Source organism: Yarrowia lipolytica, chromosome 1E (assembly GCF_001761485.1).
Source record: "Yarrowia lipolytica chromosome 1E, complete sequence".
NCBI lineage: Eukaryota > Fungi > Ascomycota > Dipodascomycetes > Dipodascales > Yarrowia > Yarrowia lipolytica.
Window position 1 is genome coordinate 3,478,686 of NC_090774.1, and position 16,613 is coordinate 3,495,298.

The window sequence follows — 16,613 nt, forward strand, 5'->3', positions numbered from 1 at the left end:
AGCGTCTAAAACTGGATCTGGTTTTGTGTAAATGTCGAGAGAGAGAGAGCTCCAGCGTCAGGTGGATTCCATAGTCTCAATCACATTTATTTAAATTCTAGCTCCATCCAAGGGTTGCTATCTCACGTGAACCAACGAGCGCCGAAACAACCCTAACCGGGGCTTGAAAGGATTGACTTCCGTCTACAATATTATTGGTTTGGGGCTGGTTCTGCTGTCAGTAATGGTTGTCCTCTGTGCTGTACTGTAATATTCGTTCAGGTCAGGATACTGGAAATACTGCGCGGATTCTGTTTGGACACGTATACCACTACCATGCCATACACTTCACTCAGTAGACCTCCACAAGTAGAAGGATGTGCAAAAGTACAGGTACAGTAAGTCACAGTTACTGTATTGCCTCATAAGGAAAATACACCAGCTAAATTTCAGAACAAGAGGCAAAAGTGCTTATGAACTCAAGAGTAAACGCCGTTTTTGAAAAATCAACACACCGCTAACGAATATTAGTAATCACCTTCCGATCCGCCCCAGAACCCTACATAAAATCCTGCTAAAGGTGCAGCATGCCCACACCAAACAGAACCAATGTCTATCAAAACCTGCCGGACGCAGACACACGTGACTCTACTTGTAGTACCCGTACAAACAACTTAGTCGCCTGTCAGGAACACAACGGCGGCTATGCCGCTGTCCCCTTGAAATACATGCCGATTTGAAAGGGTGACAACTCACGCAAACACATTCGAACTGCCCTTGTAAGTACAAGTAGAAGAAGAAGTTTGAGTGGCTAATCGTTATAACCTCATAATGAACAAACATCACCCTCTTTCCTTTCATTCGATCAGGCCGAACGCTACAAAGAGAATTATACGCCTGCAGCTAAAAAAATAAATAAAAAAAAAAAGAGAAACACCACTCTTGCATTCTGCATCTCAGGACATCTATCTATCCTAACCACGTTCAGTAATTTATTCTCGTCTGCTACTTCACCACTCAAAGCGACAGCATTGCAGATACCCTCACAGGCTGTGTATGAGGCAAAACACACTTTTCCAATAAGCCTCTGCTCAATTCCTCGTCCTCCCTAGACCATCAGCACGATCTAGGGCAAGATACAGGACATCACACGACAAAAAGTGACCCTCCCCCCTACTCGCATGCTGGGTTTCAAATCGACATATGCGGAGTACCTCCAGTTTAACAATGGTCTCAACGCGTACCTCTCGAGGTTAGGTAACGAGGCCCTGTGGCTCAAACGGTGCTCCGTGGCCCTCGTGGCTACTCTGGCAGCAAGGCATGTGTTGTGCCCCATTAACGACAATGACACAGACGAGACACTGCTTCGGTTGGCTAGCGTCATGGAGGCGAATAGCAGGGTAAGCCCGCAACAGAGACCGAGCGTCTCATCATCTGCTCTGATGATCAGTGGAGCAGACAACGATAACTATTCCGAGACCAACATCTATGAGCTGTCGCAGAATGTCATGGCATACATATTGTCCAAGACCGATGGACAACTTCGCAAGCTGCTGGAGGGTATTTCTGAGCCACTCGACGCTAGTTCTACAATCAAGAAGGCCTTCAAACTACGCAGACGACGGGAAGTAAAGAAGCTGTTCTCTCAGACTGTTGACCATGTCAGCACGCTGCGGATCAAACGCGACAAGCGCTCTCTGGCTATTTTCGTGCAACACAACTTGAAGAAGTTTCGACAACTAGATGTTTCCTTACTAGATGGATGCAACGCCCTATTGGGCGTTGACGACATCGAGGACTTCGAATGGTTGGACGAGTCTGATTCGGTTAATAGCTTTCAGAGCATGTTTGTGCCTGAAGACAATGAAGAGGTGGACGGGAGCGCCTCTGCAGAGACTATGGATGTGTCCATGGAGGTTCTCGATGAACCTCAGGGAGCGTCTGCTCACCACGTCAACGATACTACTGATATTCGATTCACGGACACGGACCCTGTTTTACGTGCCCCTTCTACTACAGCCGCTGTAGCTGGTGGTATGACAGTTGCTAATGCGCAGCTTTCAGCTACCCTTTCTACTCCCGATCCAGCCCCCGTTCCTGCTCAGCCCACTACCTTAGCCACGTCGCAACCACCAGCACATTCTTTATCTGTTCAGCCGACAAGCTCAGATACTAACGCATCAGCTCCCGTTCGAGCTTCTGTCTCACAATCCCCTCGCCCACCTACAGTTCCTGCGCCTGCACCCCCACTCTCGAATCCGCCAGAGACCACTGTTCCTTCTCCTGCGCCAGTCACACCCGCCACATCGTCGAGGGCTTCTCCTGCAGCTCCTGCACTGTTCAAACCAGCAATCCCAGCAGATCATAGACCTCGACCAAAAGCGGGATCTGTGTCTAATGACAGTTCTGCTACAGCCCCCACCACAACTTCATCGACCACCCCTGTGACTACATTTGTGGCTACTGCGGCAGCTAACGGTACCACTAACGCAGCCATTTCCGACCCTCCTGCTGGACCTCCAGCTCCCGCCGCTGCCCCTCCTACAAGAACCGCTCCAGTTTCTGATCCCATGGCCTCCACCGCTTCTCTCGAAACCAACCGCTCTATTTCGTCTCGGAGCGGAACTCCCTTATCTACTCCTAAAGTACAAGGTTGGGTGGCTCGACAGGCCCAGAGACTCCGAGCAGACCAAAACAAAAATGTTGAGAACTTTGCTTCTAAAATTTCTGGAGGTGGAAGTGGTCATTCCGCAGGCGGACTTTCCGTATCCCAAGCCCTCTTCGACAAGACCAACGCTCTCCGAGAAGCTATTCATGCTTTCAGAAACACGTCCACTACCCCCGCACCTTCAGCTCCGAAATCCACCCACTGGCTGCCTCCGGCTACCAGCAACACCACGAACCCTCCAGGTACTAAGGAGCTTGTCGCTACTGTTCGAACTAATCGAACCCGTCAGAAACAGCTAGGCGCGTTGATTGGCAATGCTCCGGAAAACACAATCAAACAGAACTACAGAAGAGAGTATAAGGAGCTAGACGATGCAATTCGAGACGCTGAAGCCTATCTCAGAAAGGTCTGCAATGTTGGTCCTTATGCAACGAAACGAAAAGCACGGACCAGTAGTTCTACATCTGCTCCTACCTCTGCCTTGCCTCCACCAGCTCAAAGTAGAACTACTTCTGCGCCAAGATCTACCTCTACGAGCTCTGGAGCTTCTCCTGCACCCAATTTTCCTACATCTGACCCTCGAATTGTTGAATCACTACCTGCTCTGCACCCAAATAGCACTACAGTGACCACGTCTGCTCCTAGACCTGCATCGACTTCTAATACAGGACTGTCTATTGCAAGCCAACCGCGTTCTGATACCAATGTTGGAAATGATGAAGTTGTATCCACTGAGTACTCCATCGCTGGGTCTCGAAACTCGACTGAAGGTCCTATTCGGTCCAGAGGCGACAGCGCAGATGAAGGCCGGTCTCCCAAGCGACATCAGGTTCATCATGTCGCCCACACCCCACAGCTGCATCATCCCCAGCCTCATGCTGCTACACAGGAGCTGCATGATATCTTAGATCGTTCTCGAACCGACCAGATAAGGGGCCACCGTGAGGATGACTTGGTTTGGGGCCAGCGGACTCCCGTATCTGCTTCGCGACCTTCGTCGCGGTCTCCCTCTCGACACTCCACACAATCTCCTGGCGCTGTATCCCACAGGTTCCAGCCCAGACCCAACCCTATGCCTTGTCATGACCACTCACCGCTGCAAGGAGTTAGGGACAGAGAGGAAGACCATTACAGCTACCGGCCTGGTGAGGATCGAGGTCGTGAACTCGCAATGCGGCTAGGTTAAAGAGCGAAAATGTGGCTGCACAAGAGAAATCTGAGAGGAAGGCCTGTCACTGTCTATTCTCTCGATATTCACGTGTCATTTCACATGTTCCACCTTGTCTTATTGTTTGTGAAGTTCTATTCTGGTGTTGGATTGCATATTTGGATTATTCATTCTGATTACGTTTTGACCGAGCGTTGTTGAGCTCTATGGAGTTATTACTTATTGTTGGATTTACGGATTTATGGGTTTCTTCTGGATGGTTTTGGTGAGTCTGTGCTATCCACATCCGAAGCTGTTGGACTTTCTCTCAGGTTTGTTAGATCTGTCTATTAGGTGTCTCAGGCCTTGTCTCATGCTTTACGGAAGAGCAGGGATGCATGTCTCACAGGTGTCTTCGGAGTTTTGAACCGTATCCAACGGCGGTAAGCGTTGTGCACGTCAATTTCAGGACTCCTTGCAACCCAAAAACTTGTGGCCCGCGTGGCTAAGCTTTTGATTGGTCAGGGAGCTTATTTTTGGATTTGTTGGATTGTTTGTTCATCAGTGGAAGCAGGATAGGGGTGGATTACGACAACCAACGATAGCCACTCAAGAAAGGCATATTTGTGAGCTCTGCAGGTCTGTCTATCCCATTTCCTTTGTTCTGTCATCGAGTTTTGGATAACCTGAAAGATATTGCCCCAGACAGCTTCTTTCCCCAACTGTGATGAGATGAAGGACCACCTCCTTCATCCGTTTTCTCCTGCCGGCACTCAAGGCGCCACTTTCATATGATACTGCCTCTCATTGTTTATGCAGTCCGAGATTAAATTCTTTTCCGACTGCACCACACAAGACGTAAGCTTTATCAATGGAGTGGCAGTGTAGGAGGTGGTGATACCCGGATTACAGGTGGGCGGCGCTACTATCCATTAGTAGCTAAAAGCCAGTGTGATATACTGCAAACAAGGCCGAAACGAACTTTTTTGTAGCTTGAAACGGACGTCGTAGGTTCCAGGTCTGAGCCCAGCACTTTTGCCACTCGGTAGACAAGGTGTTTCGAATGTGAATATATTTCATCCTCTCAAGCTGCATCAAGACAGTTTTAGTGCCTATTGTCTTAAAAAATCGACGTGTGTTAATCCACCCAATGGTGTCTGTATAACAGTACAAGCGCAAGTAGGCTTCTGTATCGCTGCCGAGTGAGCATTTCTCTCATAAAAAAACACGACGCATCAAAGAAAAGGTGTGCTTTATCACGCCCGAAGGACGCTCACGTAATCTAATATCGCAAATCATGACATTATGTTTTCGTCTCTATCGGCCCCGTAGATAAAATCTCCGGCAGGACCGTAGTAACGCGTTTGGGCTATAGCGACGCGTTTTGGAGCAAAATATACCCGGTGGCAATAAGATATGCCAAGGTATGTTCCTGAGATTTCGGAATATCGGCTCTTTGCTTTGTCCCTGCCTGTTCCCGCTTGCAGTTATTGTGCCGCGCTATACGTTTCGCTTGGGTCTGCAAATATGCATACCCTGCGAGAGGAAGCTGCAAGGTCTCGACCTAAAAAGTACGTACTTGTAGAACAACCACTGTTAATGAAGTCAATTTTTCATTTGCATCGGGCCGTGGATCGAGGGAACCAGCATAGATAGCAGAAAAAAACGTCGACCTTCGTTTGTTTCGTGCTCTTCTTTCAACAAGATGGACTCTGCGAAAGGCTCTTACAAAATCTCCGCCAATGCCAGTCTCAGTATATTCAACACTGTGTTTGGACTGGCTCCGTTTGAAGTGAGTTGACACGAGGGGGAAAACGGGACGTGTGATGGCTGAAGGATGGCCGATGGCGTGTTGGCTGCCGTGGCGAGGATCATCACACACCCACTGGATGGCCTGAACATCTACACGCTTCCAGTCATGGTGTATGCCTTGTGGCTAGTAAACTCGCAACAAAAACGCGACGCTACATCTATCAACGTGAGACCAAATTACTAACGCAGATGGTTGTGAATGGCAAGAAGTTAGCCACGGGATGCATTACGATAGCGGATGCGACTACTCCGTCGGGGAAGCTCTATTATAACACCGAGCAAGACATTACGGCTAACACGCACTACTCCTTCAAGGGAGCCAGCAAGGATGGGCACCTTCAAATTGACTTCTACCGTCACGGAGACAAGACACCAACCATGGCGTTCTGTGGAGATGGACCAGTGGACGAGAGCTACTATAGAGGAGTGTTGGAGTTCTGCTAGAAGCCATGGTTTCTTTATTTATAAGCATTGTATTTTTACAGACTGTGTGGATAGATGTCGTAGTGTGATTGTAGTGAGGCGCTTAGTGATTTCACACATTTATAAATATCCACCTTTTGAGACCATCGGTCGTTTTTCTTGAGGCTCGCACCCACTGCCAGTTTCTCCTGGGAACCACTAGATTGTTTTTCCTTCTTCATGTAACACCCCTTGCTGTGTTCATTTACTTTCCAAAATAAAACTCGACCATGTGCTGAACGACATTGAAGCCAAACAGCGATGCAATGTAGAAGACGATAATTATGGGGATGGGCAGCAAGATGAACTCGGTGTGTTCCAGGAATGGCAAACTGGAGTAGCCGTAGAAGGTGACGAGGAAGTAGTAGCAGGTGGAAAAGGCGTACAAGGTGTTGCCGACAAACAGCGCCAGCCAGTTATCCTTAGTGAGCACTGGAAGAAGCACAAATTGCAGCACGTACAACAGCAGCCAGACAATGAGGAATCCATTGCAATGGACGTCAAAACAGTATGCGTACTCAAGAGCTCCTTGGGAGAACTGGTCACCTTTCTTCGTCAGGAATTTGCGTATAGTGAAATAGAAGACGGCGGCAATGATGAGTCCCAGGAGCAGGAAATCAACCAGGACCATGTAGAACATGAGTCTAATGATTCGGACGATTCCAGGTTGGTAGGCGAGTCCCCAACCAAGTGCACTGATCAGTAGCAGCACATTGAGGAGGATAAAGAAGGACGGATCGTCACGGGCCCACTTGTTCTTGGTCTGTTTGTGGTAGTAGAGGTTCTTGTAGACCCTCTTGGGTCGAAAAATGAGATAGAAGATTTCCCAAGATGCAGTTTCGAAGTCCAGTGTTCGGGGGCGGAAGATTCGACGGAGCATTTGCATGGGTCCGCCTCCAGACCGGCCAGCCCGCACATCCGACTGGTTCAGCGGCAGTCGGTGGTTCATAGTGTTGCGTGGCGGATTTCAGAGTTAATCACGTCTCCAGATGGTGATGCTGCGTTGTGAGGTTAGGGTGTTGGGAGGTGAACGTGGAGGTACCGGGGACATGTGCGGAACAGAGAAACGTGGCGTCTTGATGTGAGAAGCGACTTCTTAGTATATGAAGGTCATTGCGAGTAGCCGAGTATGTGAGCGTTCAAGAAGATCTCTCTCTTTTCCTTGTCGCCCTTTCATTCTGCTGTTCTGACTTACCTAAGCTGGTCACAAGGGTATCCCGGAGTCTATATCTTGTGAAGGTATGTCTACCAGAGTTGAGGTAAAATGAGCCTGAATGTCATGCCAACAATGGATGGTTGTGTTGATGATTCCAATGACATTCTTTGTTTTGTAGATATGACAGCGCTAAAATCAATCAACAGGTTCAAACGGAGCTCTCTGTGCTCGTGTCTCCAACAAACGTGCAAGTATTTCTCAAAGCGCAATCTCGATAATCTCTCTGTCGAACTGTCATGGGACCAATAACTCCACTACTAAACGAGACAGTTGAAAAGTTTCGATCCTGTTGCTTTCACAAAACCATACTGATATCACACCACGAGGATGTGGCAGTTCCACCCAGTCTACATTAATTACACGTGCTACGAGTACCGGCAGCACAGTATGTACGAGTCGTTGATTGTTGTTAGATCAACCAAGCAAGTCCAATTGGGTATTTAACAATTACAAATTGCACAAACCCCTGCTCGGTATATTTCTTGGTCATTCAAAGGATACTATGGGCAAGATATCTCCACATGTAAGTTAGAGGTCTTACCCGATCGCGTTATCAAGGTCCCGTGGGTACCTAATTATATCCCCAAGCTCGAGTATTTGTTGCAATCACGAACTTAGCACGCGGCTGATGAGTGCTTTTCCGGTATAGCCCAGCAATATCATACCACTCACATACCCTAATGGTGAGTTAAGGCCGTGGAGAATTAAATCCGAGACATATGTTGGACAGCGTGATGAGTATGAATTACACCAGATTGTAGTCGGATTTTCGCTTAGTCCCGTCCATTTTTTTCACACTTCTCCGACTACTATTTCGAGTCATTCTTATGACATACGTACGGAAGTCTCTCGTGTGTGCCCACATGTTCCGTGCAGTCCCAAATATACATAACCCTGGTGGCTAAAGCTGGACCGTGGCGCCAAAAGTTTATATTGTTTGAAGTGCGAACTTTGAAAAATTCACACAACATAAAAGCGTTGCAAAGACCAGACAATCAAATTCGCAATGTTCAACGTCCTTCGATCCATTAGCCGAGTTCCGGCCATGATTACTCTTCAGCGACCCTCCCTGTTCCAGACCGCTGGCCAGGTGTCTCGACCGGCCGTGAATGCCGCTGCCGCCATCACCGTCCGAGGAATGAAGACCAAGTCTGCCGTGCGAAAGCGATGCCCCGACTGCTACGTAAGTATCCATCCACAAGAGTTTTTCGTGACACTGTTCACTAGGATCAAGTGATTCCGCCCCTTCTAGACACGTTACTAATATCAGATTGTCACTCGAAAGGGTCGAGTTTTCAACTACTGCAAGACCCACCCTCGACACAAGCAGCGACAGGGTTAAATGATGCTATTTATTGTAATTGTACATATTTCTGATTTACCAAGGGAGTGTGGGGGCGAAATTGCGTACACTGGTTTCGATGTGGACGGAGTGGATGTGTAGATAGGTACTGTATTCAGTTTGCCGCCTGATCGGATGGCCACAGAAGGACAGAAATTGGAGATCTTACAGAACATGTACCGTCAAAATAATAAATCAACGCTTACACATCTCAAAACTTCAACTCTTTCAAAAGTTCACTACTTGTACAATTGTAGTTGCTTAGCTACTCATTATCTGAGCACATACACTGCAGTACTGATTTATCATCTCTATACATTGCTCACTAGTTCTGCCAAGTTTGCTTACTTCATTGATCAATTGATCATAAATTATTCTATAATATTTTGCATGTACATGTGACTACTGTAGCACTCATGACTTAGTCAACCTCCACCACGGTAGGGCACTTGCCGCCGCAATGGGCAGCACCCTCACCTGCGACAGGGAAACCTCCAGAGACTCCGTAAAACTTCATCAAGATAGGGTTGGAAAAACTCTCAAGCTCCTTCTGCTTATCGGAGTATTCTTCACTGGCACTGGATTGTGTAGCATCTAAGAATTCGATGGTCTCGTTAATAGCCTTCTTGAGCTTCTCTCGGTCCGCTTCACAGACCTTCCCCTTGAACTTGTTCTCGGAGAGTGTTCTTGAGGGAGAAGGAGAAAGACTTGTGGCCATTTTGGCGGCAATTCGAGCTGACTTTCTCTCTCATCCTCGTCCTTGTACTTTTCAGCATCGTTCACCATTCGCTCAAATTGCTCTTTGGAAAGTGGACCTTTGTCCTTGCAACAGTGATCTGCTGGGTATTACCAGTACTCTTTTCAACAGCGGAGACGTTGAGAATACCGTTGGAATTAACGTCGAAGGTGACCTCAATTGAAGGAACACCTCAGGGAGCAGGAGGAACTCCGGACAGCTCAAACTTAGAGAATGAATCTGAATCGGTGTCTGAGCCGAAGAAGAAAGGGTTTGCTAAGCACGTTCACAAGCGGTTCGCAGTCTAGCTGGTTGGTGGAAGTGTACTTTTTGTGCGTTGAGCACCGGTAGCTACAGTATCGTACATACTTGCAGCAAGATAGATCCTTTAGAACACAGACAGAAAGTGAAATACAGTGCTACTGTAGCTTGATTTACTGGTTCACCAAGTGAAGGTCTTAGACCACCAAGCGACAGAGCAAGTATATGGGTATGTGCAGTGTATTATTACTGAAGTGAGAAAGTGCCACTTCTTTCAAGTATGTGGTCAAAGGTGTTTTGGACAGAGTCAAGAGAGTCCACTACAATTACGAGTGTACGATACATATACTGTAGAAACAAAAAGAACACCACAATTGCACTCAGCGGTCATTAAATTTTTTACAATTAATTAGATATTCATTTTTGGAACACCTTAAGCAAGATATCGGTCGAGAGACTCGCCAAGAACCTCCTCAACGGCAGGAATGAGTTCGGCACGAACAGCAGACTCAACCTTTTCATCTTCACTTTCAAGGAGCTCGGCAATCTGGGGTACGAGCTGAGGCAGGAAGGGAAGGAACTCCTCGCCAACGTTGTTGAACAGAGCAGCGAAACATCGAGATCCATAAAGAGGAGCCTGGCGTAACAGCTTGATCATCATGTCGTTGAGCTGCTTCTTCTGGTCCTCAGAGGCCAGCTCGCAGAGAGCCACAACAGCCTTAATGAGAAGCTTGGAATTCTCGGGCGCAACCTTGGTGAGATAGGGGAATTGCGCACCCAGAGCGTCGGAAATCTTAGTGAAACGCTCCTCGTTGTTCCAGAACTCTTCTCGGTCAAATCGGAAAGAAGAGTAAAGGGAAGAGAGAATGTTTCGCTGGAGAGCAGGAGTGATTGCAGAAGCCTTGTTAAGAATCTCCAGAGCCAGATCGATGATGTAACCGTAGTAGGAGGTAACAATAGACTTGAGGTTCTCCTGCAGTCGGCAGACAATCTTGAACAGCAGAGTGGATCGCTCGGGAGTGTTCCAGTCGACAATCTTGACGAACAGAGGTCGGAAGGTTTTGTCATTGAGCTTGAGGACAATGGCAATCAGGCACTTGATGAACAGATTCTGGACACGAGCGGCAGTGTTGGCCTCCAGTTTCAGAGAGGAGTCGAAAGCTTCCAGACATAGAGTGATAAGGCTGTCGGCCTTGGAGTGGATTTGCTTCTTGTCAGCTTCGGCGACCGCCAGATCAAGCGTGTCAGCAAACAGACGAGCATTCTCGAAGCCCTCAACGAACTTCCAGGAGTCGCACAGAGTCTGGAGGACAACTCGAGAGTCCATGGTCTCGACACAAACAACAAAGAGCTGCTTACGGGTATCGGTATCAGCGGGACACTTGAGGGCAAATTCAAAGATCTTGGGTAGAGAAGAGACCATGAAAGAGGGCAGTCGCTTGATGAAGGTGGCAAAGAGAGCCAGAACCGACAGAGCAATGAGGTTGTCGGAAGAGTCTCGAGCAAGAACAGACGAGATAGTGGCAGGGAACAGACCAATCATTCGGGCACCCAGTCGGAGACACAGAGAAGAGAGGACAGATACGGCCTGGATGAAAACATCGTCGTCAGAATTCTTGAGCTGTGCTACAGCTTCGCCAGCACAGGTGACAAGAAGGGCATCAGAGCACTTAGGGAAGCCAGAGGCCACAGTTTCCACGATCTGGAGCAGCAGAACAAGATCGCCAGTATCGGTGGTGGACTTCAGCAGACTGTGCAGAGACTCGAGAAGAGTGTCGGAAGCCTTGGTATCTTCCTCCTCAATAGAACCTGAGGAGAATCGGGCCAGGACAGTCTTGTAGACAGAAGAGCCAAGTCGGCCAGCAACAGTGACGAAGAGGGGCAGAGGCAGCAGAGACAGGATAACGTTGAGCAACTCAGGGTACTGGCTCTCAATGAGCACGGTGAGCACGTTCTCGGCAATCTTGAGGGCCTCGGGGCTCTGGACAAGACCGGCCTGGAGAGGCAGAATTCGGGACTCGAGCAGAACAACCAGGAAGTCGATAGGAGAAACCTCGAGCTCCTTGTCGACCTGCAAGAAAATCTGTCGTCGAGTCTTCTTTTCCTTCTCCTTGGTCTTGGGGTCCGTAGCAATGATGGCGTACAGCTCCTGGACCAGAGTGACATAGGGAAGAACGACAGCAAGCTGCTTGGAAGCATCGAAGAGCTTGAACAGAGAGTCGCAGAACTTGGCGATAGCAGAAACTTCGGAAGTCTTACGTGCAGTCTTAAGCTCAGCAGACTTCTGGGCAAACAGGAATAGCAAAGTGGCAAGGGCGTCCTTGGTTCCGGAGGCATCCAAGGCTCGGACAAGCTCGCCAAACAGCTTGACTCGTCGGTGCTGAGGAATGTGGGGGAAGGCGGTGACGAAAGAGACCAGAAGCATGTCAACCTTGTCAGTGTTTCCAGCTAGACAGGGCACTATTCGCGCCACAGTCTGTTCGATGACATGGACGGAAAAGTCGTCGTCCTGTCGGAGAGTGTTGGCGCCCATAAAGGTGAAAATGGGCATGACAGAGTGCAAAACCAGAGTTGGGGCCACAGTAGCAAGCTCAGCAACAAGGAGCAGGTACTTGTTCTGGATCTGGGCGTTAGAGGCGGTTCGAATAGCAGAAACAACAATGTCGACTCGGATATCTCGATCAATGCTGGCTCCATCGTGTTGGTTGGCTCGAATGATGTTGAGAAGAACATCAGCAAGCAGAGACTGGCAGTAGTCAATAGGCAGGTTGGAGTCGGTTCCGAGAGTCAGAATCTCGCCAAGCTGAGTGAACAAAGGGCCTAGAAGAGCGTCGTCAGTGGTCTTGGATGCAACAAGCAGCTCCAGAACCAGAGAAACCTTTCGCAAGTTTCGCTCAGCAATATGGTGGAGCTTGCCCTGTAGCAGGTTTCGAACGGTGGACGAAGAAGATCGTCTCCGTCGTTTAGTAGACTCGTCAGAAGGAGCATCCATGGAGGTTGTGTTTTGCTCGACCTTGCAGTCATCCAGCAGAGAGATGAAGACCTTGGTAGGGACATCAACGTGAGCGAGAACATCAAGAGAGTCAAAGGGAACGTCCTTGTCAAGGGAAAGATCAACAAAGAATCGGAACAGGCCCAGGTGAGCATCTCCCTTGAGGGTGGGCCACAGCTTGACTAGTCGCTGGGTGACAATATCACATACTTCATCGTAGATAGGGGAGTCGTTCTTGATAAGGGACTCAAGGAACTTGATTCCGGTCTTGTCGGTGACAGTTCGGATTAACTCAGTAATGTACGCCAGATCGTTGGGAGGGTTGATGTACAGAGGCTCAACAACCTTCGTGGTAGGCACAATGGGCTCCTCGGAAGAAGTGACCAGAGTAAGAAGAGATGTTCTAATGGCGATAATCTCCTGAGATACCGCGTGCGAGCCGAGGTAGGCAAGAACCGCGGTTGAGAAGGCGCTCTTGTAACCCTTCTTCTTAGAGATCATATCAGAGACCTGTCGGATAACAAAGGACTCGTCCAGAATACACTCCTCGAGAGACAGAGCGTTAAGAAGGACGGTAACGTCACCAGAACCGAGGTAAGAGCAGTCGTTGGTGTAAATCTTCTCCACTCCCCAGATGGGTTTCTTGTTCTGCTTGGACTTGAGCACTTCGGCGAAGCTAGCAGCGGCCTTTCGGACTCGCTGGGATGCGTCAGAAAGAGCAATGCATGTGTAAGGGATGAGGTTTTGGAAGTCGGCCTCGCCAGCGGCAGTAATAATAGTCTTAGCGGCCTCCACGGCAGCAAGACGCGCCAAAAGAGGTGAGGGAGAAGCCCAAATTCGAGCAAAGAAGGTTAGGGAAGCAATGTCAGAGGAGAACATGCTGACAAACTTGTCCATAGTGTATCCTCGCTCGATGAGCTGAACAAAAATCTTGGAAAGTTCCGCGTAATTCTCGGAGGTCTTGGTTGAGAAGTAGGTGGTGGTCTGAGAAGCGGCTTTCTTGGCCTGCTCAACGAGAGACTCGACATCAACATCCTCCTGGATCTCCTCGACCTCCATCTCCTCGACGGCAGCCTCAGTAAAGACAGTCTGGAGCTTGAGCTCGAGCTGGTCGAGTTCAGGCACAGTCTCACCTCGGGTAACCCACTTGGCGATGACGGGAGCAGCCAGAGCAGCAACAGACGTGTTGGTCTCCTTTGCAAGGGCCCAGTCAACAATGTAACGCATAAGGAAGGTGGACTCGTTAGAGCCAAACTGGGTGTTGGAAATGATCTCTTCAAGACCCTTGAAATTGGCAGCGTCGGGGTTCCGGAGCAGAGCCATGCAGTATCCGAGGGTGAAAAGAGCCATCTTGTACTTCTGAGATAGGGCGACAACATCTGAAGGCTGAAAACCGGCCTTGTTGAGAGCGGTCATGACGCTAGTGGGCAGCACCTCGGGCTCCTGCTTTTGTTGGTACATCTGGGTGATGCAAAGAATACCGCTCTTGATGGCCTTCTGGGTCCAGTTTGCAGCGATGGTCTCAACGAGAGCGTTGAATACCTCCTTGTTGAGAGGCATTTTGTTACCAAGAACAGTCAGAACCATGTAGGCAGCAATCTGGCAGTCGGTATCGATGGTGACAACGAGCTTGGCCAGAGCCGGCAGGTAGATCTCCAGCATTCGCTCGGGGTCAGCCTTGTCGGCGACCAGGCCGTAGATGGCAAACTGCGACCAGAAAGACAGCTGTCGCTGGTATGAGGTCTTTGTGGTAGTCTGACCAACGATATACTCGGTGATGAGTTCAAACAGACGCATATCAGCACTGAAGGCTCGGATCAACAGGTTTCGAGGGGGGTTCTGGGCAGCAGACTTGCTCTTGTTAAGGAAAACAAACAGGGGAGGGAGCTTGATGATGACATCGGCGACCCGCAGGTAAATGTCCTGGTCGTAATAGGGGAGGACACACAGGAGAAGCTGCTCAGCGTTCATCTGGTTGACATGGAAACGTCGGACGAGCCATTCCAAGGCCTTGACGGCAGGGGAGAGCATCAGGTAGGGTCCAATTAGAGAAAGGAACGCCGAAATGGCCTTGTCGAGCAGGTCGTTCTGCTCCTGGGTCTGCACATATCGATCGACATCAATAGAGGTGTCGCTGAACAGGTTATTCTCGAACTGAGCGAATCGGGAGTCCAGAGAGACGAGATCTCGCAGGCCTTCAACACCAACAGCGTGGATAAAAGAAAAGTCCTGATCCTGGGCAACCTGAGGCTCGTAAATGAGCGACTTGGAGTGCTGCTTGAGCTTCCAGGTTCGGTCGACGGTAGATCCGCCGCCGAGTTGGGACAGCTGTTGAGAAAGGGTAGACACTGGGTTAGTTTAATGGACGAGGAGTGACAATATGACTGTCGTCCCCAGTTTTTGGTACTCACTTATTCCCTTTAATTAATACTGTCGTTGACGAATGTGGTTGTGTATGTAGGTTTTCTGAAATTTCACCTCAATCTCTTCACAAAAAAATTGTTTAGCCTTGCATTGCATACTTGAGGTTATGAGTGTGAAGAATGTGTCCAGTATACAAGTATCGGTATATACTGTATGAAGAAGGTAATTGGAACAGATAACACTATCTAGGGATTATGTCATTAATGGATATTGTTGGATGCATGTAAAATTTTTCTGGTTTGGGGACGTATTTTAGACTTTATAGTGTCTACAGCTAGAGTGTAGAACTTTTTCAACTAACTCTAGCCCATTACTTGGTTTATACATGATCCAATAGATGAGAAGTCCCACCTGCCCCAGAGTCCAGACCACATAAACACCTAGCTGTCTCAAGAATGTCCGACGTGACATAGTCACTGTCGTCTGTCTCAGTCAATTGCTGTCGTATACGTTCCTCGTAGCCGCGACCATATTTTCCTCATAAGCCGTTCCATCAACTCGTACAAAGCAGCATCGTTGCTTGAAGTTCAGGATTAGCTTCGATGATGCATGAGCAATGTGATGAAGCGAAATCGAAGCGTAACCTGATACCAAAACAGTCTACGCTACAATACATAACCATGACCAGCACTCTGAGCACGACCAAGAACCACCTGGTGATTCTGCCACCAACCACAAAACCAACAATTGTGTCGTTGACACACCCTCGAACCAGAAACCTGGCTCGATTCGTCGTTGACTCCTCCGACCCCAAGCACACTAAGGTATACGAAATCACCCAGATCAACGGCTCCAATGCGCACTTCGAGGGCACACCTGATCCCCGAAGCATCATTTTACAAGTCGAGGGTGACAAGGGAAGTGTGATTCAGGATCCCTCGGTCTTCATGACCACTCCCTTCTCTCCACTATGGCTCATTCTACCCACTCTGGTGCGGCATAAGGACAAGCTGATGACTCTGGACGACCTGCACGAGGCATCGTGCCACGGTGTCGACAGGATGGACTTAATCACTCAGGACACGTTTGATAAGTACATCCCAGATGTGTGCGAGGTTATGGACGAGGGAGAGAAGTTCTACAAGCTGTCCAACGAGAAGTTGCTTGCTCACTTGAAGGCTATCGTCGCTAGCATCAAGAAGAGCCTGCCCAACGATATTTATGTGCGACATGTACAGAACTTGCTCGACTCAGACGCATCAGACGAGATCAAGGATCTCGCCAAAGAGCACATCTCCATGAACATGCTGGGTTCCAACCTACCGCCAGATGTCACCGAGATTTTGCTGAAAAGCGTCGATTTCGAGCCCTACAACAAGCACAAGGCCGAGTATAAGGCCAAGAGAGATGCTGAATCGGCTGCACAGGGTCCTTCCGGTCCCCCTGAGAAGAAGCGGAAGAAATCTGCACCTGCCAAGGAAGAGAAGGCACCGAAAAATAACAAGCGACTTACTGCTTTCTTCTCTGTGGTGCCTAAGAAGTAGTAGGTAGAAGCGTTTTGTCTTCTACTGTGTAAAAACATTGACATTAATTATTGACCCCGCAGTGCAGTGCCCCGTAAGTCTACACACTTC

The 16,613-nt window shown here is 48.8% G+C and overlaps 9 protein-coding genes across 9 annotated transcripts; 5 read left to right on the plus strand and 4 right to left on the minus strand.

Moving 5' to 3' along the window:
* Positions 1 to 1,160: 1,160 nt before the first annotated feature.
* On the plus strand, positions 1,161 to 3,833 carry YALI1_E34798g (uncharacterized protein; the record flags this gene model as incomplete). Its single annotated transcript, XM_504551.1, has 1 exon — positions 1,161 to 3,833. One exon carries the CDS (start codon positions 1,161 to 1,163, stop codon positions 3,831 to 3,833), a length of 2,673 nt encoding a protein of 890 aa, XP_504551.1.
* Positions 3,834 to 3,917: 84 nt separating this feature from the next.
* YALI1_E34826g (uncharacterized protein) lies at positions 3,918 to 4,221 on the plus strand (the record flags this gene model as incomplete). The annotated part of the gene is made up of 2 exons (XM_068283150.1): positions 3,918 to 3,946; positions 4,008 to 4,221. The coding sequence occupies 2 exons, from the start codon at positions 3,918 to 3,920 to the stop codon at positions 4,219 to 4,221; spliced, it is 243 nt and encodes an 80-aa protein (XP_068139251.1).
* A 103-nt stretch (positions 4,222 to 4,324) lies between these two features.
* YALI1_E34832g (uncharacterized protein) lies at positions 4,325 to 4,889 on the minus strand (the record flags this gene model as incomplete). The annotated part of the gene is made up of 3 exons (XM_068283151.1): positions 4,325 to 4,538; positions 4,593 to 4,716; positions 4,799 to 4,889. The coding sequence occupies 3 exons, from the start codon at positions 4,887 to 4,889 to the stop codon at positions 4,325 to 4,327; spliced, it is 429 nt and encodes a 142-aa protein (XP_068139252.1).
* A 610-nt stretch (positions 4,890 to 5,499) lies between these two features.
* On the plus strand, positions 5,500 to 6,050 carry YALI1_E34842g (uncharacterized protein; the record flags this gene model as incomplete). Its single annotated transcript, XM_066094359.2, has 2 exons — positions 5,500 to 5,586; positions 5,796 to 6,050. 2 exons carry the CDS (start codon positions 5,500 to 5,502, stop codon positions 6,048 to 6,050), a joined length of 342 nt encoding a protein of 113 aa, XP_065950431.1.
* Positions 6,051 to 6,273: 223 nt separating this feature from the next.
* On the minus strand, positions 6,274 to 7,017 carry YALI1_E34857g (uncharacterized protein; the record flags this gene model as incomplete). Its single annotated transcript, XM_504552.3, has 1 exon — positions 6,274 to 7,017. The coding sequence occupies one exon, from the start codon at positions 7,015 to 7,017 to the stop codon at positions 6,274 to 6,276; it is 744 nt and encodes a 247-aa protein (XP_504552.3).
* Positions 7,018 to 8,290: 1,273 nt separating this feature from the next.
* On the plus strand, positions 8,291 to 8,626 carry YALI1_E34870g (uncharacterized protein; the record flags this gene model as incomplete). Its single annotated transcript, XM_504553.3, has 2 exons — positions 8,291 to 8,467; positions 8,555 to 8,626. 2 exons carry the CDS (start codon positions 8,291 to 8,293, stop codon positions 8,624 to 8,626), a joined length of 249 nt encoding a protein of 82 aa, XP_504553.2.
* A 421-nt stretch (positions 8,627 to 9,047) lies between these two features.
* On the minus strand, positions 9,048 to 9,344 carry YALI1_E34880g (uncharacterized protein; the record flags this gene model as incomplete). The annotated part of the gene is made up of 1 exon (XM_504554.1): positions 9,048 to 9,344. The coding sequence occupies one exon, from the start codon at positions 9,342 to 9,344 to the stop codon at positions 9,048 to 9,050; it is 297 nt and encodes a 98-aa protein (XP_504554.1).
* A 712-nt stretch (positions 9,345 to 10,056) lies between these two features.
* Positions 10,057 to 14,646, minus strand: YALI1_E34933g (uncharacterized protein; the record flags this gene model as incomplete). Its single annotated transcript, XM_066094390.2, has 1 exon — positions 10,057 to 14,646. The coding sequence occupies one exon, from the start codon at positions 14,644 to 14,646 to the stop codon at positions 10,057 to 10,059; it is 4,590 nt and encodes a 1,529-aa protein (XP_065950462.2).
* A 935-nt stretch (positions 14,647 to 15,581) lies between these two features.
* On the plus strand, positions 15,582 to 16,523 carry YALI1_E34942g (uncharacterized protein; the record flags this gene model as incomplete). The annotated part of the gene is made up of 1 exon (XM_504556.3): positions 15,582 to 16,523. One exon carries the CDS (start codon positions 15,582 to 15,584, stop codon positions 16,521 to 16,523), a length of 942 nt encoding a protein of 313 aa, XP_504556.3.
* Between the last annotated feature and the right edge of the window lie 90 nt (positions 16,524 to 16,613).